The 24351-nt window shown below is 38.7% G+C and overlaps 1 protein-coding gene across 5 annotated transcripts in view; it reads left to right on the forward strand.

Moving 5' to 3' along the window:
- prkcaa (protein kinase C, alpha, a) overlaps positions 1–24351 on the forward strand; it is a 137612-nt gene that overhangs the window by 104174 nt on the left and 9087 nt on the right. For 3 of the 5 annotated variants that reach the window (XM_006787517.3, XM_035906240.2, XM_006787518.3), the window contains 3 exons: positions 9838–9918; positions 11485–11592; positions 18977–19117. In XM_006787517.3, coding sequence (XP_006787580.1) covers positions 9838–9918; positions 11485–11592; positions 18977–19117 — 330 coding nt within the window. Of the gene's footprint in view, positions 1–9837; positions 9919–11484; positions 11593–18976; positions 19118–22435; positions 22457–24351 lie in introns of all 5 variants that reach the window. The other 2 variants (XM_035906238.2, XM_035906239.2) reach the window with 1 other exon arrangement.

The raw sequence follows: 24351 nt of genomic DNA on the forward strand, positions 1-24351 counted from the left end.
TTCTTAAATATGTATTTACATTTTTTGTTAATAATTGCTGTTACTGTATTTTTTAACACATTGCATTCAAAGCAAATGTAAGTAAGCCCTTTTTTGGCATAAAAAGAATAATTCCTCTGATTCATTTAATGCAATCAGTGCAAATTGTAGAAGTTCATACGCACTAAGTTTTTCCAATTCTCTGACCATTATCAGTTTGCTGGCTTCTATTTAATGATGGGCTGGATTATCGATTCTCTCTAAAAAGCCTCTCTGATAGACTGAGAGGTTAATTCCACCCACGATGCCAGGCTGAACACGCTGTGATCGCTCGAGTCAGACTGACACTAATGCACCAGCCAGGGATGACGCAGTATGGGGCCGGAGTAGCTACTGTTTCCATAGCACCGCATGCAGTACACATATTTTATGGCAAACACATTTTTTTTTTTGTATTACACTCACATGACTATCACACAGTCACGTTGATGACAGTCACACATGATGTGTTCACAGGTTAAATAGGGCATCAACACATATTTATGCATCTGTATGCATATATTGTTTTTATTAAGCTTAAGAAACCCAACCATTTGAGTCTTAATAGTCTTAACAGTTAAACATTTGCACTGTGTATCCACCCACTCCAAAGCACTGTAGCTAGCTGGAGAGTGACCTTAAAGAGACTTAGATTCACAGTGGTGACATTTACAAGGTAAAGTGAGACGAGGTGTTCCTTAAAGTGTTTCTGATAGAAGAATCCACTACAAATAAATGCACTGGCCTTTTCTGTGCTCCTGCATTCCTACAGAATCTGCTTTTGCCGGACCTGAAGTTACTCCCACGGGGCATTCTGTTCATGTGTTGTCCCCCAAAAGCTGTTCAAAGATTTGTCTAATGAGTTTTGTAGTGATTTGTGATGTCAGGCTTTTCAGTGGGTGGGGTGCGACTGATCTGTTTGGAACGAAGTCACATTCAGTGAAGTCTTTTATTCTGAAAAAGGAAAAAACCAATGCACACACAATAGAGAAGAGAAAGAGAGGATGTCAAATGTGGACATGACACTGGTTGAGAAAACACCTGTTGGTCATTTCAGATGAAGGACACCGAGACAATTAGAGCGTTCATCAAGTTTTATCACATTTTATTACCATTTTACAGAAAATGATTGAGCTGACAGGGATGGCATTAATGGAAGCAGCTCTAACTGAAGAAGGAATGGACTGCAATGCAGCCTGGTGCATCTGGATTTAGGTGTGGAAACTCCTTGTTCTATTCGATGTAATGCCAGCTTGGCCACTGGTTGCCCATTATACCCATATGTTAAATAGTGATGTAGGTGAGTAATGGAACAAAAGTCAGGGCTCTGTTTCAGCGTCAGTGTTTTCTGAGAGGGTGTGACTGAAGAATTTATTTTGGTGCAGCCTTGACAAAAAAATAGAAAAAGCATAATATGGGATTTATAAAGTTCATTATATGTTTATTAATGATGTGGAAGCCTCTCTTGTGTGACACATTTTATATTCTTGACAGAGGATTCCCAAAGGGGAGTCCCTCATAGTGGTATGTCAGCTATCCATACAACATTACATATTGTGATTGTATAACTTTGTTGCTGTGTTAGTGCAGTTTTGTATATGCTTGAGACAACTGTGAGATGAGAAGTGTTTTCACACTTTCTCCCACACAGGAGCTCAAATACAACCCACCAGCCAGGAAGTTTATTTCTTTGTGGAAGTGGGTCCCTGGTTATCAGTACACAGGTGACAGGAGGCCTTACTTTTACTGCTATCCTGCAGCTTGCCCACACACACACACACACACACACACACACACACACACACACACACACACACACGTACATTCAGGAACACATTTATTGCTGGCTCTGTTTACTCTGACCTATATAGGCAGTCGTTGGTCGCTCCCGTCTGGCAGGAATGCTCACACTGATGTGACTTTACACCTCAGTGACTTTGACACGGAGAAGAAGAGATAGCAAGGAAGAGAGGCGAAGGATCAGACAGACAAAACACACTTTAACTTGACATAAAAGGAAAGAATCAAAAAACCATTGACTTCACAATGGGTCCATTTCAGGAAAGTATTTGAGGCTACGGAGTTGCCTGACACAGGCTGTTTTCCTGTGTGCTCTAGTCGTCCCCCAGTGCGGTGTGGCATCAGGAGAAAAAGGGTGTCTACTTTTCTGCTGACGCGTCTCTGGAGTGCAAAGCAGTTGGTGTCAGAATGTTTTACTATAAATTGAATCATTAAAGAAGACCCAGTTTTCAGTCTCTGAGGTGATATTCTGTTGTAATGTGTCAGTATGTGACATTTCAACAAAGGCAGGGAGAATTTAATGTAAGATACATTATTCATTTACTACAAACCATACATATGAACAAGACTTAGATTTTCCATATTTTCATGAGGTAAATACATTTATTTACAAAAAAATCTTTGTCAGATCGTAACAGGCGCATATAGTTAAGTTCTGTGTATAAAAATGGCTGTAATTCAGTTAATGCACTTCTTTGTTAAACCCCTTGAATCAAAGGCGGAAAAACTGCACATTGCTTACAACTTGTTTTATTTAAAATCCAGTGTAGGGGGTCCACAGAGGCAAAATGACACAAATTGTGCCTTTGTCCAGACCTAACTGTAGCTTTGAAAAGTTTGTTGCTTAGATATTTTTGTGGCTGTTCTTCAAAACGTTGGAGGATTGAAATAGCAACCCTGACTCATGATAGAGGTGTCATCTGGCCACATGCTTTGGCATCTCTAATTCCAATTTAAACCCTCTGCCAATTACCGAACACCCCAAACTAGTGTTTTTCAGAAAAAGAGCTATTAGTAGTTTCACACAATCATTTCATCCATGGTTGGAAAAGTGAGTGAGACGTGAGAAAAAAGTCAGGGGGGGAAGAAGAAGGTGAAAAAGAGAAACTGAGAAAGATGCAGCAGATGAGACAAACGCAGCGAGCATGAATATGTGAGGATGCTGCAGACAAGGTGGCAGCCTGAAAACGTCCAGACAGCAGTTTAGGTCTGTCGATTTATTTATTTAACTGCAATAAAAATGTTATAAGAATTATAGATTATCTTTTAGGTTTAGCATTAGGAGTAAAACATTTTCTCGTGCAGCTGTTTTCTACATTATACTCCATATACACTACATTACATTGCAATTTTTCAATAGGGTTAATTACATCATAATCTCACAATTTATTCATACCCTCCTGGCAACAGAGTTAAAGCAGGTGAAAGAGGCCAGACACTTTATTAGGTATACGTTGTTTTTGCTGGGTTTTGACTCCTTTTTCCCTTCAGAAACGCCTTTGTGAGACATTACTCTGACATTTTGGTTCATGGAAATGTGACAGCATCACACAGTTGCTGCACATTTATTGGCTGCACATCCATGATGTGAATCTCTCATATCACCACATCTCAGAGGTGCTCTGTTGGAATGAGGGTTGGTGACTGTACAGTGTCAAACCAGTTTGAGATGATTTGAACTTTGTGACATTGTGCATCACTCTGCTGTAAGCAGCCATCAGCAAATGATTACACTGTGGTCTTAAAGAGATGGACACGGTCAACAACGATACTCAGGTAGGCTGTGGCGTTGAAACGATGCTAAATTATCGGGATCAGGATTTATTATAGGGATACCAAAGAATTCACATATTCAATGTTTTCATACAACTGCATTTTCACATGCCTCTACAGTCATGGCATTTCGATACTGAATTTAGCTCACAATTCATTGTGATCACGTGAAAGGTGCTGTTTATATTGCACCGTAGGATGCTCATGTAAACCCCAAGGCTGCTCATTAATATCCTCAGTGAATGAAACCATCCACAGCACAGGCACATACAGTACCAAGAAATACTTTCAAAAACAGACCACTAAAGCAAGGTCTGATGTGCGGTGATCTGCTCCACAGCACACACATCCCTCAGAGGGATACAGCAGCAGCGGCACAGCAAATATACATGTAGCACGCTGTAAGAGTGTTGGTCGTGAGGGTGGTACTGGGCATTGTACTGCACGTCTGTGCATGAAGAGCAAGGGTTATAGAGGCATAGGTTGGTACTTGTGTGCATTTGCATGTGTGTCTGTGGTGAGCAGAGTAGCCTTGAATAGCTAGCAGTCTGATCCAGAACTGTCATGTAGCATTAGGACTAATGGGAGAGCGATGTCTGCAGCAGTGCCCGTGCACAAGCGCACATACACATGCAAAATATACTCAGGAACACAGGCTCTTCAGGTCACGAGCAGAGGTGCATAAATGAATACACATATGCTGACAAATTATAAAATCTAAACACGTAACGCGTTTAAGCGTCTAAAAGAAAGAACAAAATATTTTTTTCTCCTGCCCTCTTTCACTCATGATCAGTGAATCAGCTCTCCCAGCTGCAGGGTTTGGTACAACAAGTAAAATATAAAGCAGGAAGAGAGCACAGACTCTCCATCACTGGCTGCCTGGCAGAATGAGTGAAAACTTAATGCAGGTATCAGGTTTTTTTCCAAACACTAAGGTAGACGAGCATACAGATTAAACTTACCGCGGTGGTTCGGAGTCACGGTGGTTACCAAGGTCACGGTGCCTGAAACTGTGTTTGTCCGCCGGTGTTGTTGCAGACGGGCGATGGGTGGCAAGGGCAAAAAGTCACAGCAGCACCACATTAGTGCAGCTCTCTGCATATGGCCTGAAACTGATCTGTACAGTCTGTTACTGATTTTTTTATTTTCCTTGTTTTCTCTTTCTGCTTGTCTTAATCTCACCGAATCTCAACTTTCTCCCTGACTCCTCTGCCGTCTTGTGACTTTTACCATCTCTTTCTCCAATTTCAACGTCATAATGATTGCTAATAAAATAAATCATGTTTTATAGTATTTTAATCACATGAGACACAGCAACAATTTTCCCCTTTTTAGATTATGGGTATCTACATATTTGATTTCATAACTAATGAGCACAAAACATCCCGTATCTAATTGTACGTATGCCATCTGGATCTCTTTTTTTAATCGATCCCTCCCCTTTTTCTCGCTTTTTCTTTCTGTCTCTCTTCCTCTCTGCTTTTATTCCAATGATACAAGCCGACATGAGGCTGCAGATCTCCTTGCTACATTGACCTGATGTGTCTTCATTCTTTCCACGCTTAAACCGCTTATTGCACACAACTATACAAGGGAGTCTGGGAGGTCAAATCTCAGTGACACAGTGGAACAAATGTGCCTCGTCACAATAGTATACATTAACCTAGTTTACTATGTTAGCTAAAACTGCTCCCTTTTAGTAAATGGGTAGAATTTTATAATTAAGATTTGAATGGAAAACAAAAATTTGGTTTTTTGGGTTTTTTTGGTAAATGTTCATAGAGCTTCTGTTTACAAGGATAAGGACTGATTCCTTTTTCATGCATATTGAATGACTTCAGCAGTGGAAGTGCAAACCTTAAGTGAAACAGAGTGAATTTGTTGGCAGTTGTTGGGTTAGAACGAAGGTCGGGATGTTTCCTGCAGGGAGAAGGATTTGAACAGACAGGCTCAGGGATTTTACCAGGAGGTTTCCTCTTACTGTGGAGTCTTTGACCCTTGAGCTCATTAAAACACTGAAGCATGATCAGGGAAATGGTCTTTTCCCTACTGCACCTTCCTGCCCTCTCACCATAGCACAAAAGAAAGCCAAGGATTAAAGCTTATCACTTTTCACCTTCTCATAGCACCGTGCTTCATGCCTCCTTAAACATGGGCATATTCATCATTTAAACATTTTTCAGTTTGACATTGATTTTTGGGAGCGAGCAAACATTTCGAAACTATTTGATTGGAGGCATCCGTTCATTTAAAAACATAGTGCAGTATTTTTAGTATTTTGCCATATTTGAGTGGTTATCAGCAAGTGTAGGCGACATAGAACAAGATGGTGAAATGGTAATATAGTGAAATTAGTCAACCCACCTACTTTGGGAAGTAGCACCAAGAAAGAGTGAGAAATGGCTCAGAAAGGTCAACAGTATGCATATTTTCTCAGATTCATCGAACACTGGAAATGGAAGAGGAGAGAAAACAAGAGGCCAAGTAGTATGTAGGCGGCATTGAGCCCTTATATAAAAACAACTGTGTTACATTAGCTAGTCATAACTATCTCCATGGTTGTTGATGACCTTCTTAGGTACAGCGAGAATCTGTTAAACAGCCTAAAGTGCAACGTTGACAAAAGAAAAACATGATGTTAATGAAAGTAAAGAAAGTAGAGCTGCTACAGTAAATATATAACAACATAAACTCCATCCTTCCTGGCTACCTTAAGTCGTTGTCTTCACTTCTTTCACTGCTGCAGCTGTTTAATCAACCTTATTTTTCATCAACTTTATTTTTCAACTCATCTCATATGGCACCTCCTCTCACCTTTGTAGGAACTGAGTCAGGACAGCACCGCTGACTTCAGACTTCAGTCTGGATAGAGTTGTTTCTCAACCCATATTCATCACTGGTCCATCATTTCATGTTATTTCTGACCTAATCAATGGCATTGATCTCTGATGTATGCTGTGAGGGAGTCCTGCTGACTTTCCAGAACACTGCAATGCCATTAAATATACATTACTGCATAAAAATCCTACGTTCACTAAAGTGTTCCTGAGAGAATTTGAATCAAATAAGTTATGGATAGATTTAAAAAATGAAAGGACACATAATTGCAAATCCCAAATATTCACTAACTCTATCAATGACAGTTCATTTAATCTGCTTCACAATTTGGACACAAGAAAGGACAAGTGACTCCATACAGCTCCTGGAAATATTAGGAAAGGACCTTATTTGCATGTTGTCCAGCCCACTGATTAGGAGTTACTACAGTACCACACAGTACCCCAGTAGGTGAGCTCCATTTTCTCCTTAATCTTATGTTGTTAAGTGTGTATTTTACCCATACTCATCTTCTTTTAATCAAATAGTTTTGGTGCCTAATCAAAATTAAGCAGTTTGTGATAAAAAAAAAAAAAAAAGTTAGATTCAAAAGGATACCTCAACTCGCCTGTCATTCCAGGTGTCAATCCAAACATCGTTGTTGGGAAAAGAGGCTTTCCTGCCAGCAGAAAACAAAAGACAAAAGACAGAATTAAGTGTAATTAAAGGCACTTTATGTACTACTGACACCTCAATCATCTGCTCCACATACGCAGTACGTCTTGAAGTTCCTCTAGTTACTCATAGGTGTGCAGCTCATATCTGTTTATTCAAAACAGCAATCATCTCCCTGAGCTGAGTGAAGCTATTTGCTTCAGCTGGCAGCTTATCTTGAGTATATGTGATAGCAGTCAACCTCTGTCCCAGGATGTTAGCTTCAGACAGCAGCAGCTAAACAACATGAGTAAAATAACCCTCATCTTCGCGGTCTGCAAAGTTGTGAAAACTGGGGGATTTGCAAAACGTGTTTATAGAATTACATGACCGTGTGAAAGGTTTTGCAAGGTTTCCATGTTGTTTGCGCTACGCTCAAGATCCATTTTGGATATATGCAGAGTCAAGTATTGATGTACTAATATAAGAGGCTTTCATGTGTAAGGACTATGAAAAAATAATGACATGGCTGCTTTGTAAACACAGTACTTTATCTTTTAACAAACACTGGAAATACTCGAAAAACTGAATGTGACAGCATAGCTCACGATATTATCTTTGTGCTGTAATAATGGGTTTTTTCCTTTTTATAACATCCAGAGCTGTAGCAACATTCACATTCATTTATATGCATGCAAGTCTATACACGTGCTTGACTTTTGTGTGAGGGGAAACATGTGGACACACTATTTGTCCAGCTGATTGTATTCAACCCTCAGGACAGCAAAATCCCATTGCAGTGCAGAGCTGGAGGGGTGTTTGTCCACCTGCGTGTGCTTGTGTAGGTATGTGGACTCCTGTGGGAAAGGCAAGGGTCATTAAAGTGATGCAGTGAAGGTTGCGATGCAAGGTTGATCTGCCTCCACCCACCTAGACAAAATGCGTCCACTATATTTGTGTGTTGCTGTACATACAGTACATACATTCTCTATCTTTTGTGTTAGTTTTCCTTTTCTCAGGTACAATATGGTGTCCAGTCTTTTTTATGTGTTGTGGCACTAAGCTGAAGGGGTGTCCCAGGGCAGCATGTGTGAAGCAGAGGTCAGAAGTTATTCAGGAAAGGACGCAAAGCAGTACGCCAGCACTCATGTCGCACACCAAAGCTTATTTATTTACAAAGATCACCAAATCGTCCTGTTTTTCATGTTTCTCGTTTATCTGTATGTACATGAATGTTGAATCTCAATATGCCTGCGTGTTAATGTTTCATCAAACCATTGCAACGATTTGATGTGTCACTAAGTGTAAAGCTTAACTACAGTGTGTGTGTCTTCTGGGTGGCGTTACTGTGGCCAGAACAGGCGAAAGCATTAACCTTTAGCCATGACAGTGTAACCCAGAGGATCTCTCTGTCATTCAAGGAAATGTCACAGTCAAAAGAAGCCTCCTAAGAGCTCCCCTTGGAGACGCATACACTCTTAGTGGTTTATGCCACAGCCTGAGCTGTAGTCTATCTTCACAAAACAAATATTTAAGTAAAATATAAATGTTGAGTGTTTTTAATATGCAAAAGTGTTTGGAAAAGTATAAAACCGTTTTCAGCTTCATCCGCTGCTACATTGTTGTATTAAAACTGCTCTTGTAGCTCTGAGCATGTCTTATAAATTGGCATACGAATACTGCTGTGTAATTCGTTATCAGCTTCTGTCCCACGCGCCCTGTGCTCCCTTCTTGTCACAAGATATGAGCTTCCTATCGTCTTTGTTCAGCCGTAGCAAAAAATAATTTGATTGTTGCAGGTGATTTAAAATGTAGGCGACTCAGGGTTCATGCAGCTTTTATGGCTGTGATCATATTCTTGCTTTAAACTTTACCTCGTCTCTGTCTAATTATGGTACAAAGAGGAAAACAAGTCGACATCCAGTCTTTGAGCTTTTAATTTATTAGTAATTGTTTTAAAAGCTGCTGTCAATCTTTATATGTATGTAGGCAGAATTTTAACAGGAATTCAGTTTGTCCTTTTTCTTTACTGCCCAGCATCTCATCAAGGATATTCTGAAAGTGCCTTTTGTGAAAAATATGTAAAAATGTAGATGTGAATTTGAGTCGTTTTGTATAGCAACTAAGCTGCTAATACACAATCATGCAGCTTGTATTGTAGGGACACGGATCTGCAGAAGAATAATTTTCTAATAATTACATCATCTTTATTTACATTGTTGCAGACATGTTCACAGATATTACTTATATGGTGTATAGGTTAAGGGCACAGACAAAATATCAAGTTAAATTTCTAGTTCATAAAGTGTGTACTGGAATATTTAGAGAATATTTAATAGGCTGCTGCAATGCTGTGATCTATGTTATCATGCTTAATCATATTTTTCTTACTCTCGAGCTTAATTTTTTTTTTACAAAAATAAATATTTTACCAAAATGGACGAACTTAAATACCTCAACTTCTTAAAGTATAGCTGAAAATATTAGGCTGTAGAGCCTTTTATTACAGATTGTGATCAAAAATGTGGATTCAAAGTCAAGAGTATTTATAACATAAAATGTTATAAAAATGTGAAATTCTATTTGATAAATTTTAAACTGTAACTGAGGTTGAGGTTTAGTGTAGAGTAAACTTCAGGGTTACAAATCTTATCCATGCATTTGAAAAACAGCAGGTCAGTGTTTGTCTTTGGCCTGTTTTTTTTTTCTTTTTTTAAACAGAGACTTAAATTAAACTGAGCTAAATTTTTTGCTATTGTTTTTCCTCCACAGATCATAGCATATCAGCCATACGGTCGCTCTGTAGACTGGTGGGCATATGGAGTTCTGCTCTATGAAATGCTGGCAGGACAGGTAAGTGGTACAAACCCACATACACCTTCACAATGGAACTTTGCTGTCTACTAACACCTTCACACAGAAACAAGGTTTCTCACAGATTGCTCACACCTACATTTTTCCCACATATCTTAGAAGCAGCACGGCTCTGCTGGTGCCTAAATGAATTCAGATGGTGATGGTTAGTAAAGATCTCAACGCCAGATCATCATAAACACGTGGTATATTAATATAGACACCTTTTAATGTATTAGGTTTAGTTTTAGAAATAAATCTCTTTACGCAGTCACAATATTATGGCTTACCGTCCTTTTGTGAACAATAACTCAAATCCTAATAACATAAAACATCGCATTTTGAGAGTGAAAACCTGGCAAGCACTAAATGACATTATAATAGTACTTCAAACCCTTTGACAGACAAGTATTTTGACATAATTCTACTCTTAAACAACACTGGTTGGTTCAAGTCTTCTTATGGTGAGCTTGTTCCGGACCTCTTTTTTGTTTTACAGTACTACTGTTCTTGTTTATTTATGGATGCAGCATGGTGTGCTGCGAGGAGACATGAGTCAATATTCTTCAGGTAAACACATCAATAACATGTTGGCTGGTACAGAAGTGCTTCTTTTAGAATAAGTGCAAGTCAAGAGAAGGTGGACATGAAGCTTTCTGAGGAGGTTTTCATGTACTGCATCTGGAGTTACTAGTTAAGACTTTCTCTTTCCTTCAAATTATAATTTGTGTGCAAGCTAGGCCAGTAAAATTTTCTAACTTGACCCAACTTTTTTGACCCCTGATGTGTTTGGGAAGCTTAATTATCTACTGTTATGCTAATATAGCATCAGTCTGAAAATGATAACGGCCCACACGTTGGTTAAATTGTTTTAACTTAATACACTGTTTATTAATATATATAACAATTCATAGTGTCATAGTCATCAACGAATCAGTACAAAAATGACTTTAAATCACTTTAAGACATTATTGAGTCAAAGTGAAGCATCTTTAAAAAGGCCCAGAGTAAATGCAAAAGCATAATTGTATAGTTTACGTTAATCTAATTAACTCAGAAAGCAAGTGGCTGTTAAACAATTAACAAAGACTTTATTCAGACGTTCCCTTCCTCTGTCCCTGCCTTGTGTGAAATTGGGTAAAGGGGGCATGACGCAGACAGGCTACCTCTAGTCGAAGAGGCCAGCGGAGTGGAAATGACGAATAATTCATTTTATGGACTGTCAAAACACCCACATTATGGTTACTGATGATAACAACCCAGTGAGCAGGGGAAGAGAGCTGGGTCATCCACTCCATTTTTCCCTGCAAGGTCTTCCTATGAAACTTATTCTCCACTAATAATATTTTTCATATTTTTATTGTTCTTAGTGTTTTGTTGTTGTCTTTATTTGTACGTAGCTCTGTTCAGTTGAACTGTTTTTTCTGCTCTCTTTTTATTAATAAGAGAAAACTGTTGAGTTTACTTGTCTATAAAAGAAAGTACAAACTGCAAATGTTTAGAGAGCAGCAACCATTTATTTATATGTTGCGTGTCCTAACACACTTAGTATTTTTTGACTCACAGCCTCCATTTGATGGTGAAGATGAGGATGAGTTGTTCCAGTCCATTATGGAGCACAATGTGTCCTACCCCAAATCGATGTCCAAAGAAGCTGTCTCCATCTGCAAAGGGGTGGGTGAACTTGACAATGAAACATGATTTGCCATTCATCACTTTTTGTGGTTCAGCAGAAATTAGGGCTGTTCGATATAACGATATTTATCGGATGACGATATAAAAACGTCTATCGTTTCATTTTACGCTATCGTTTGTTTCGTGGTGTCGCAAAATAAACTGTTTACGGCAACATTTTTTCATCGTTTTGATGGTCACTGTAGTGGCTATATTCATTTCTTAAAATTCTCTCTTTCTCTTATATTTTATATAACCACACTACCGACGGACAAGCGCCTGTTTTTATGCGTTGTCGTTAGCAACAACGACGGTAACAGCATCGCATGTCCGCTTGTTTATGTTCCACATAAACCTTTCACAATAAAGCTCAAGATCCTGTTGAGACTTTTCAAAATAAACTGAATCACGTGAATAAGCAGATAATTTACAGATGAGAAGTAAAAAAGAGCCGCCAGGTGCTAAAAAATAAACCTTAGACTCAAACGTTAGAACAGGCTGTTCCCCGCAGCACGCCGTGTAATAAATGCTCACAAAGAAAACGGCGGCCTTTACAACTTATGTCTAAACATGTATAGTTTCATGCATTGGTTAAAACACTCGACTCCAGCTACATGACGCGCAGCTGGAAACAGTTCCCGCAAGTCGAGCGGCCCTAGAGTCACAGAATTTACAGAAAAATGTTACATTTTTGTGATTTATATTGTTATCAGGACGATAGAATTCTTATATCGGGATATGAGATTTTGGTCATATCGCACAGGCCTAGCAAAAATTCAGAAATATTTCAGTTGAGTTAAGTTTTATTTATATAGTGCATACAAGGCACTTTATATTGCAAGGAAAAGACCCTACAATAGTAGAAAGAAACCCACAGCATACGGATGACCCTCTGGGAGACAACACTTGCTAAGAGTGAGAAAAAACTCTCTTTTAACAGGAACAAAATGACCAGTTTGGGTAAGAGGGAGTCCGTTTGGTACTAAAGAAAAAAAACACAACTGTCGTTCTTTTTTAATTTTTTTAATTTTTACTTTTAAACACATTCATAAAAACTCATTCAACTAAACATTCAATGTGAAACAAGTTTATTCTCCTGTTTGGAAATGTTTCTTCTGAGAAGCTTTCACACTTTCCCTGACGAAGCTCTGCGTCCTTCACTCTCTTCACTGAGGCTAACATAAATGAGCCTCCTGGAAGAGGGCTAAAAGTTCTTACTGCTACTTCAGGTTTTGAAGAGCATTATTCGTCACTGACCATGAGAAGTAAAGCTTAATTTTGCAGGAAGAATGAAATGTGGTCTCTTTTAAATACTGTCCGGGAACTCATCTAAAAGTCCCTTTCTTCTTCCCACTCAGTCCCCATGTCTATGGCCTATATATTATTAAAATACTGAAGAGAAATTCTAGTGGATCATTCAATATACTCATCACAAGTCAGACTGTATCACCAGGCTCTGGATTTTACAGACACATGTGCATTTATTCCACTGGGTATGACTGTATGGAAAAAGTGTACTGTCAAACTGAATTCCCTCTTGAGCTGCTTCGTCTGTGGTGTAAATTATTCAGGGGTCCTTTCGGTCTCATCAATTTTGAAAAACAGTGAATGTTTCTAATTTACAGCCAAGGTTATCATGCATCAGGAAGCATGCTTACACACTAACACTAAAGGGTGCAGTGCCAAGAAAATGTAATAATCCCTCCCTGATTTCTTAACTTTTTGCATATTTGTCACGCTCACATATTTCAGATCATCAGACACATTTTAATATTAAAATGATATTTGTGTGGGAGGAGGATTCTGTGGAGCTGGATTTGTGGAAAGGTTGGAGTCCTGTTATGTCTGACATGAAACTAACACAGTGTTTTATAAAAAGAACATTATACCAAGAGTCAAACATGGTGGGGGTAGTGTGATGGTCTGGGATGCTTTGCTGCTTTAGGACGATTTAGTGTAACTGAAGGAACCATGAAATCAGCTCTTTAGCAGAAAATCCTGAAGGAGAATGTCTGTCCATCAGTTCATGGACTTAAATCAGATTGCGATGCTTTGGCATCTCCTTAAACAGGGTGTTCATGCTTGAAAAACCTCCAGTGTGGTTGAATTACAACAATTCTGCATAGAAGAGTTTGCAAAAATCTCTCCACAGTGAGATGAAAGACTCATTTCCAGTTATTGCAAACCTTTATTTGCTGTTTCAGCTCCCAAGGGTTCCAAAACCAGTTATTAGGTTTAGCAGGGAATTACTTTTTATACCGGGGCATGTAGGTTTGGATAGATTTTCTTTTTCTCTCCCCTAAATTAAATCATCATTTAAAAACTGTCTTTTGTATTTACTCAGGTTACCTCTGTCTAATAAATAAAATTTGAATGATGATCTGATACATATAAGGGTGACAAATATGCAACAAACTAAGAAATCAGTAAGGGGGCACAGAATATAGAGACTCTAGAGAGACTTTTCCTCTTTTTCTCTCAGTCTGCCATAAATACTAAGCTGTGTAATTTCAGACCAATTTTTCCACAAGTACATTTGTTAGGATGTTTTTCTTTTGTATTAGGAGTGTTTCACATTTCTCTACATCTCTGGTCCACATATTTCAAAATAATGTTACTAGGAAATGTAACTTGAGACAATGTACAGTGTTAGTATTTTAATGGAGATGTTTAACATGTGGAGTTTAGTATTTGTTGTGTTGGCTCATTACTGGCCATGTTGGTCACTGACCTCTCAGAATGCACTAACCAGGACTGTTAGCAAGTCTGTTTCAGCAGTTATTGGTAAAGAGCTTCTGGATTCCACAGAGGGGAAGTAAGTGGTACATAGGGTCAGTGCAAGTCAAGCAAGAAAAAATAATGGGTTATTAATATTGTGTGCTTAATGTTATTATAGCACAAGAATGTTTGACAGCAATGGCATCATAAAAAGAGCTTCTAGGACACTGAATTAAATGAAAACAGTGAAAATCTGAGTGTGCTATTGTTTATTCAATCAGGGAATAAACAAGAAGGCAAAACACATTAACTGGACCTTAGATGTAAAGAAACAGAGTTTTATCAATACATGTTCTTTTTGAGGATAACCTGAATTTTATGTACATTGCATATGACAGTTAATAGATATCTATGAAATCAAATTTGGTCAGTAAAATTATATTTAAAAATTCATTTTATTTGTTATACTTGGAAGGTGTTGAGAAACAGAACCGCACACATTTGTGTTTTTGTGAGCCTACAGTGAATTTAATTGTGAAAGAGGCAGTAGTTTTATTTCTGTCCAGAGGCTATGCAAAGTCAATGAGCTGTGCATTAATACACTTTGTCTCCCCGTCCCTCCCTCGACTCCACTTGTGTCTCTTTGTCCTCCTCTGTCCTTTCTCCTTTATTTTTCTTAGCTTTGTGTATGTGTGGGTTTGCACACAAAAGTGTAATACAAATTCTATCTGGATTCAACTCTGTTTGCAGTCGTATTTTGGGCTCCTCTCTTCCTTTCTGCCTTTGAAAAAGACTTGGTTTAAGTTTACTCGGAATTAGATAAGTAGTACTAATGGTTAAGTGTAAGGTAGGTTTACTGGAATTTAGTGACAGCCAATGTATTGTCCTCTGAAGCGGAAGAAGCAGAAATATGTGCCTGTACTAGTCTTAGCCCGATTCCCTGTCCCAGTCCCTGTTGGGCAGGGCTTCTGCGATTTTTCTCAATGGATATATATATATATTTATATATATATATATATATATATATATATATTAGGGGTGCAACGATACACAAAATTCACAGTTCGGTTCGGTTCGATATTTTTTCGATACACAAAATGTTGATGCCTTTTTAATTTGTCATTTATTAAATTTTCACGGCACATTCTGCACCACATCTCTGTGCGTTCATCATTTGTTTGAAGCTCACCTCCTGCAACTACTTTCCCGAGAATACGCGCTTCTTTTGTGGTTCGGACTCCTGACATTTCTTTGGAGGTGGAGGAACATCACAGTAATTGCTTAAAGGAGCTTCCTTTTTTGACATCTTTAAGAGTTCTAAACAAATGTCTGTCCTCCTCCTGAAAATCTTATGTACGCAAACACGCGTTGCAACTTCTTATCTTGTGCGCGTTTTTTATTTTGACAGGGAATGCGCACCTACGGACCAATTATGTGCAGCACTGGTTATTTAGCTCGTCATATTGCAGCCGCAGAAATTCGTTTGTCCATGAAACAATAAAGCTGCACTTTCTTTTTGCCTTATAGTCTGATTTGTCATAACTTTTCCGTTTTGTGGTAAGCTTTTCTTTGGCTGTCACGTCTTCACCCTGACCTGTCTTATTTGGCTCAGCAGAACTAAAATATATATCCTGCTGCTTTTACACACACACTCACATAACGCTCAGCGATTCTCTGCGCGATCAACCTCTCACATGTTTAAGCTGCGGGAGATTTCACTTGTCATGTTTGCATAGTAAGCTAACGATTGATAAGACGATGTCAGAGGAATTGGTGCGCAAATTATCATCACTCACCAATCAGTGCTGTCGCTCTCTATACACAGTTCACGCGATTGCAAAGTGAAAGCAAAAAACAAGCGCAAATTCAAACGCGATTTCAATATGTCACATATTGACAGTGGCTCACCGATGCCAACACGTTAACGAGCTAACTGCGCTAACACACTAGTTCCCACCCATGTAATTGAGCATTGCTGGCACATCCAACATACTGTTTTACTTTAGTCCATGACGCGCTTACCTTCAGGTACTTCACATGAAAACCAAAATAGTTCCAAACGCCAGATCTGAATGAGGGTGGGGGAGGTTCAATTTGCCATGTTGCAAGGAGAGCTTAACTTCTGTCTCGCTAGCTTGCCCTGCGCTCGGTGAATTTGCGTTCGACTACTCCGCCTAGGCTGCACTGTCGAGCGCAGATCCACTGAGCGCTCAACACAGACTGCACCGTCAGAAGGAAAGTTGATAAAATAAATTAAAAATTTTGTATTGTTCGATACATATGCGTACCGAACCGAAAGCACTGTATCGAACGGTTCAATATCGATACGAGTATCGTTGCACCCCTAATATATGTATGTATGTATATATATATATATATATATATATATATATATATATATATATATATATATACATAGTGCTTGACAGCAGCCCAATCCACTGAGAAAAGAGAAAATGATGAAAGTCAGAAAAGGCTAGGTTAAAAAAAAGATAGATTTAGGTTAAAAAGGTAACAGGAATGCTATTTTAAATGTAGAAGGCAATAATCTGGATGTACAGTAGTCTCAGTAGATCAAATGTTCATGAGGCCTGCAGGATACTTCCTGGTTCATGATTATGATAGAGTGTCCTGCCCCATCATGCCCTTTCTTTTTGAATCGCTCCAAATTCTCCTTTCCTCACTTTTCTTCCCGATTCTCAACTACCTTGCCCCTGCTGCCCAATACGTCAGATCTTAACCATTTTATGTTCTCAGCAGGAACAGCAGGGTGGCGTCAAGGTTATGTAAACTTTTGGAAAACGTGCATTTAAACTGTTTGCTGCCAGTTCATGATGTGGTGGAGCTGTTGAAGTTTGGGCGTTAACAGTTGGCAGACAGGATGATCAAATGCTTCCTCTGAAATGTCAACACTAGACTTGCAGTTTTCTGATGGTAATTTTCACATCACACTTATGCAAAGTTATTCGAGTGCTCAAGATCCAGAACAAGTTTGAGTGTTTGATACTGTGGTGAGCCAGCAGCCGATTTCAAGGACGTTTCAGCAGGATTGCAGCAGGATGCTTTCTTGGTGTCACCGACAGTCCTGTAAAAGGCTGCAAAGGACTTTTTCTTCCTTGTCAACAGCTGTCTGGTGCACTCTGCCAGCTGAATGCATGCCATTAGTTCAGATGTGACTGAGCCCACAGCCTTAAGGGACTTGCAGAAAGGAAACCGACAATAAAAATCCTGCAAGTTTAAATTCAGAACTGAGTAACCCATTAGCATGTTCCTGCATCAAAGAGACATTTTTTAAAAGTCTAGTAATAAAACTGAATTTGTGCATCTGACTTTGGTGACTTCCTAAACATCTCATGTAGTGTTGAAGACCAGTCAGCATGACTGAGCTGCATTAATCACTGATTAGGGATTTAGCTGAAGGTGAAATGCAGTCTTCCATCCTTGTGTGTTCTTGTTTGCGTGTATATGCACTCTGTAGAGAGTATATATATATATATATATATATATATATATATATATATATATAGATATATATAGATATATATAGATATATATATATATATAGATATATATAGATATATATAGATATATATATATATATAGATATATATAGATATATAGATATATATATGGTTCCTGGTTCATGATTATAAACACCCTGCACAAAAATACCAAAGCAATGACATCAATGTAAGCATTTAAATCAAATTTTCCATTCATTGTCGTTAATTTATCCAGGTGAAAAGTCTTGAGATCTAAATCTCATTTCCAAGAGAGACCTGGACAACAGGGCAGCAAAAGTTATAACAAGTACATAGTGTTTTTTCTTTGGACTGTTAATACTGAACCCCACCAGGTTCTGCATCCATCTCCAAATGAGCACTTTGCTTTCTGTTGCACTTCAGTCAGGGCAAATAACAGAACTGTAACGAGAGAGCAGGTGCAAAATGTGTTTGTAGAACATACTCTAGTAATATCCCAGATACACATACACACATAATAATTTATATTCCATTATGAGTCTTGCTTCTGTGCATTTCAAATATTTGGCCTGCATATTTCCCACTGGTACGGTGGCTCTAATTTTGTAGTCAGCAAGAAGGTAAAGGCAACTGAAAAGTCAGGAAAGAAACATTTAAGTTTCTTGTCATTTCCAGCACATTATTTGAACATTTATTTTTAACTAATGCTAGTGGCCTTCTGCTTAATTTAAAACAAGGACAGGTTGTTTGGTTGGTTTTGCTTCCTTTGGGTCTCTGCATCTTGTTTTACTTTTTAACCAAGTCGTTGTTCGATGTGCGATTAGAAGTGGCAACGGTTCTCTGAAGGCAGAGCATGCAGCGGGAGAGAGGAAAAAACCCCCAATGATATCACTCTTTTTTAAGCCCCATCTGTTTAGCTGTCATTTGGTGACCTAGTAAAGAGGTGGAGTCACATTATGAAACATGAAACACAGCAGTGAAAGAACAGAGCTGGAAGTTTAGATTTTTTATGATGATGCACTAACACTGATCATTTTCAGAGAGATAAAACGAGTGTTTACCAGTGTTTCAGGATCTTCAGTGCTCCACAATATTAAAATAAATCTTTATTATTATTATTATTATTATTATTTTCCTTAATCTAACTGTCATTTTTGTGTGTGTGTGTGTGTGGTGATGAGCAGTTGATGACTAAACACCCATCCAAACGTCTGGGCTGTGGCGCTGAGGGAGAGAGGGACATCAGAGAACACGCCTTCTTCAGACGCATCGATTGGGAACGTCTCGAGAACAGAGAGATACAGCCCCCCTTTAAGCCTAAAGTGGTAAGTCTTAAAGCACACATAGGCTACATGTATGGAATTACTGTAACCAAGGTTAAAATAATTGGTAGCTTTCCAAGATAACTTTAACCTTCGTTAAAATAAGGCCGGCAGCGTTTATCTGTCACAGAGATAATACTGACTCTGTTTACATATGTGCGCATGGTGCAAAGTGCAATACAGCAAATAGTGACATGAGTGATGTTTTTGTTTCCTCTGCAGACATAAACTAAAATGTAAACTCTCTCCAGTGAGATTAACAATCATTTTAAGTATGCTGGTCATCCTTAAGTATTTCATCCTACTCACTGCACACATCACTGCAGTTTGCATCATGCACCACAATGGAAAAAATAGAATCCTTTTTCTTTTATCATATAACTGTTATTTATGCATTTATTTTTATTTCTTTTTTATTATCTGTCAGTAATTTAAATCCTTCTAACAACGGGCCCTCTTTGCGTCATACTGTTTTCTCTCACACACGTTTCAATGCTTGATGCAGTTTAGAGGCTGGAAGGGAGACTGGACTTAAATACCTATAGAAACATTTGTATCCTGTTAACATTATTATTAATTCATAATAAAAAGTGGCTTCAGGTGATCTCCTCTCGGTCTTAAGCACATATAAACACATGCAAACAAGACAAGTAGATAAATACAACCTTGTGAACTGCATATATCTATAAAGAACAGATGTGCTTATCTCAACATGACAAATCTGTTATGGCAAGGCATCTAATAGCCCTCTGCTGTGTTCTCTACTCCCTGGGGGACTATCTGTTCTTGGCTGTTTGTTTACGAACTTCTGTCTCAGCCTTCAGTCAGATTTGTCTCAATACGCACAAAAACTCAAGAGTTACTGGTTAAAACTTATTAGATTACTGTACACAACCAGAGTAATGCATCTTCACGATGCCTCATACTTTATATCTATTGGCTGATTGCTGTAGGAATTTATATGTTCACAAATTTTGTCTTAGATTTACAGTATTCAGACGTTCATTACTTGGTGTTTTTCAAATGGTGGATAATGTCAGAAAATAATCTAGACAAAGTTATATTTTATGAAGTATTAAACATCCAAATATAGGAGATCCAGCGACGCTAAATGAGATTTATATATAAGTTTATCCGTGGATCAAAAACTATATAGACACAAGTACAGACAAAGCGATTTCAGATTATCCTTATCTATGCAAGCCACACAGTGTGCTTACTTTCCTAAGGGCTTCATTAGCATTTGATCCATTCTCTTTTAAAGCTCTACAAAGGCCCTACAAACAGTATTTCTTGATTGTGTTATAAAACGCACCATAAAGATTTTCTTCACCCAAAAAATTAACATCATGTCACATGACATGAGTTAATGTTTATTTAAGGATTTTGTAAAGTTTATGTTAAACAGATTCATTCCTGTGAAGGAGAAATGACGGAAAACTCCCAGATGATCCCTCCTCTCTGGTCTTTCCCCATCTGCTTTATTTATGCACACACACACGCACACACACTCTCCACCAGCCATTCTGTCATGTTGTGTTTGGCTCTTTAGCAGCCAGATATCAAAAACTCTTTGACCAACTTGGTTAAAAGTACCTTGGGAGTTTGTTCAGAGAATTACAAATTCAGCTGCCTCCTTGGCTGCTGAATTTGCAAGAGGGCATATTATGACAATGTTTTAATTAGTTGTCATGCACCTTTTAAAACCGCCAACGAAATGCCCTCTGGTATTTCTAAAACCATATCTCCATTAAGAAGTAAATGGCCTGTATTTGTATAGCGCTTTACTTAGTCCCATATACACTACATTCAGTCATCCACCCATTCACACACTGGTGATGGTAAGCTACATTGTAGCCACAGCTGCCCTGGGGCACTGACAGAGGTGAAGCTGCCGGACACTGCCCGCTGACCACCACCAGTAGGCAACGGTGAAGTGTCATGCCCAAGGACACAATGACCGAGACTGTCGGAGCCGGGGCTTAAACCGGCAACCCTCCAATTACAAGACGAACTGCCAACTCTTGAGCCACGATCGCCCCTAAATTAAGCATAAGTGCTATAACACCTTGTGAAAAAGATGACAAAGAGCACAGGATTTTTCATACCATTAAATCTGCAGTTCTGAAAGTGAATTTTAAAGCAAGTCAGTGCGACTGCTTCCTGCCTCACAGCTTACTGTAAGTCTCAGAGGCACGAATCGGCATAGTTACAACAGGTAAGTTGGAAAACATCGTTTATTCGGGTAAATCCATCACTGAAGAGGAGTACTGTTTGCACAACATTGTGATGTCATGGTTTTCTCACTTATTTGCTCTGTCTGTTAATGTGTGCACAAGTGAGCATTAGGATCTGACTGTGATACAGTCTCATTTTAATACTCATTAATACTTGTCATTATCCTTGCCTCTGGTGGAAGATTTACTTTATTGCAACAATTTTTTTCCATCAGTAAAAGGTTTGATTAAATGCAGTTACATACTGCACGCTCTTATATTCTTATATAACTCAGCAGCTATTGCATAATCACAACACATTCACACAACAACAAGGAGAGTGCGAGCACATATGTACTAGATGTGTTGTTGGTAATCCAATGTGTTGTTTTTGAATATAAACAAGACCAACGGTGTTACTGAAGAACATAATATATCATCCTGACTGGATCGTATGGTTTATAATAATGTGTAGTAAAATAGCTGATCTAATGTGACTGCAGTCCATTGTAACCCATTAATGGTGATTGACAGTGGTAGGAATGTCTATTAAGAATTTAAAACACAAGATGGAGAGCTTTACCACTGGAGTAATCTACTACCCACTCAAGAACTCAGTGTCATAAACATAGTGGGAGGAAATCAGTCTTAGAGTTTTGTAACAGCAGATCCAGGCTCAGAACTGTACAGCGTTGTATGTCTCACAGTAAATACCTAATTATTGGCTTGGGACAATTAATAGAACTGTTACATTAAATATAGCCTGAAGTCACTCTGATTTCCAGTGAGCCATGTGAAATTTGATACAGCTTTAACATAATGCTCATTTGTCTTGTTAAACAAAGCTGTAGGCGTAAGCTGCAAATGACATGTGCTTTGTCAACAATTGGTCATTTCAGAGTCAGATCTCAGTGTATAGTTATAAAGAGCACACATTTTGCAGCACATCAATCATGTAGAGCACATATGTTTGCAGATTTCAATATAGACTGCATTTCTTTAAACAAAAAAATATATATAGTAGGTCACTTAGTGCTCTATATGTGTGTGTGCCTGTGTCCATTACATATTCATTTTGTAGTTTTCTTCTGTTTCAACCCTCAAGGGCTCCAGTTCTTCTAATAAGGTGAATCCTGACCTCTTCCATGTTAGTTTTCTGCTGAGTGTGCTGGGGTTTCCTGAAAATGCTTTGCGTTTGTATGTGCGGGTAAATGTATGTGTGGAGGAAGTGTAAATATAAAAGGTTAACGGAGATTAAGGAATAACAGAGGTGGAATCATTCCTTGCATTTACGCCTCGTCTCTGCGTTCGTTTGCTGCACAAGCCTGCAAGTTTGTTGCTGCGTAGGGGTGGTAATCAATATAGTAGGGAGAAAGAAAGGTCTCTGTGATTGTATATTTGTTCCTGCTGAAGTTGAAGGCAGGTAAAAGCATGCAAATGTCCATGCTCTTGGCATAGTGCATGTTTGCATGGATCTAATAGGTGCAGAGAAGTTGGAAAGATGACAGAGGTGGAAAGATAATAATTAACATTTTTGAATGCTTCCTGCAGCCATGTAAAGACACTTATGGTCTATCATGTCCATCTCGCTGTGCCATTTAATACAATGTTGTTTCTGGTTTCATACATCTCCTTCTCCCAACTTACCAAATATGTTCCTGTCTTTTTAATCCACTCCTCTTCTTTCCTTTCTCCCTGTGCATCTTTCCTTGCTCAATCTCACTTCATCCGCCTTATGACAGCTTCGGAATTGCAATCAATACACTAGCTGCACCCAGCTGGGAGACTTTTACCATCTGTATCTATTGGACCGGGTGTCAGATAGCATGAGGGACATTGTCTGTGCAGTAGAATGATTGTCATGGCAGGCTCACTTAGCGTTGATCCACTGTTCCATTATTGTGCTGAATGCTGTGACCGTTCAACTGTGTACTGCAGGTAGCAGACACACAATTAAATGCCAGCAACATTCAGCTAACTGTGTTGGTATTTGCTATGAAATCAGGCCGATTTCTTCAGAGTACAAGACACTTGATGCCCACACGTTTGACGCCTACTTGTGGATGGCCGATAGTGTTTATGTCAAAAAGAAGTAGGTCAAAGCTGCTGATTGATAGTAAATGAAGGCAAGGATGCAGGGCAAGACAGAGTGGGAGGACTTAGTCACTGCACAGAAGTCTTGGAACGTTGGAACGTTGAAGGAAGGGATGTGCATGGCTCATAGGATGCACGCACACACTGAGAAAATGATGGCAATATGGGTGATTTTTGAGTCACTGTGGCTTTGGGAAATAAGAGGCAAACACTGTTGCCTTTTGCTGAGGATATGAGCCTTTCCTCTTGTTTTTTTGCTGTTCATTTTTAAGTTTTATTTATTATGTGTTTTTGATTTGAGGTCAAGAGAAATCGACTCTTTATCACATTTTCTGTAAAATCTTTGAGCTTATTGGTTTCCCATCAAACACAGTTTATCTGTTACAGACCAAATTTGTAACTACAACACTGCAATATCTTATAGTCAAAAGACGTATTTAACGAAATATTTTGGGTTGGGTTTTTACAAGTTGAATTCATTGGAGCACAGCCAGTATGCAGTTTGCAATACAAACTTTTGATTTCATCTCTCTTTTATCTTTCTGCACCACTAATCACAGGCTTCAGCTGTACTTTGCGATTTAGTCACATTATGGCCTTGTGAGAGCTAAAAAGCCAAGAAATTTCCCTACAGATAAGCTGTTCAGATCCAAAGCACATTTCTGGAAAACCTTTTCTTCCACACTTTGACTGATGTCCTCCCTTAAGTGGTTTGTTGATGTTGACAAACTAGCAACCCAACAAAGAAAACATAATGTTTGGAAGACGATGAGAACAGAGTGCTTCCCAGGCCGCTGGCTTCAGGGAGCTGAAGGTAGAGAAAAAAGAGGAAGAGAGAGTCTTGGCACAACTCTTAATGGAGGCAGGCACTCATTTGTCATCCTAAGTAGCTGAGTGTTCTTTTAATATGCTTGGGCACAGAGGCGT

Source organism: Neolamprologus brichardi, chromosome 6, assembly GCF_056152115.1.
Source record: "Neolamprologus brichardi isolate AB-2024 chromosome 6, ASM5615211v1, whole genome shotgun sequence".
NCBI lineage: Eukaryota > Metazoa > Chordata > Actinopteri > Cichliformes > Cichlidae > Neolamprologus > Neolamprologus brichardi.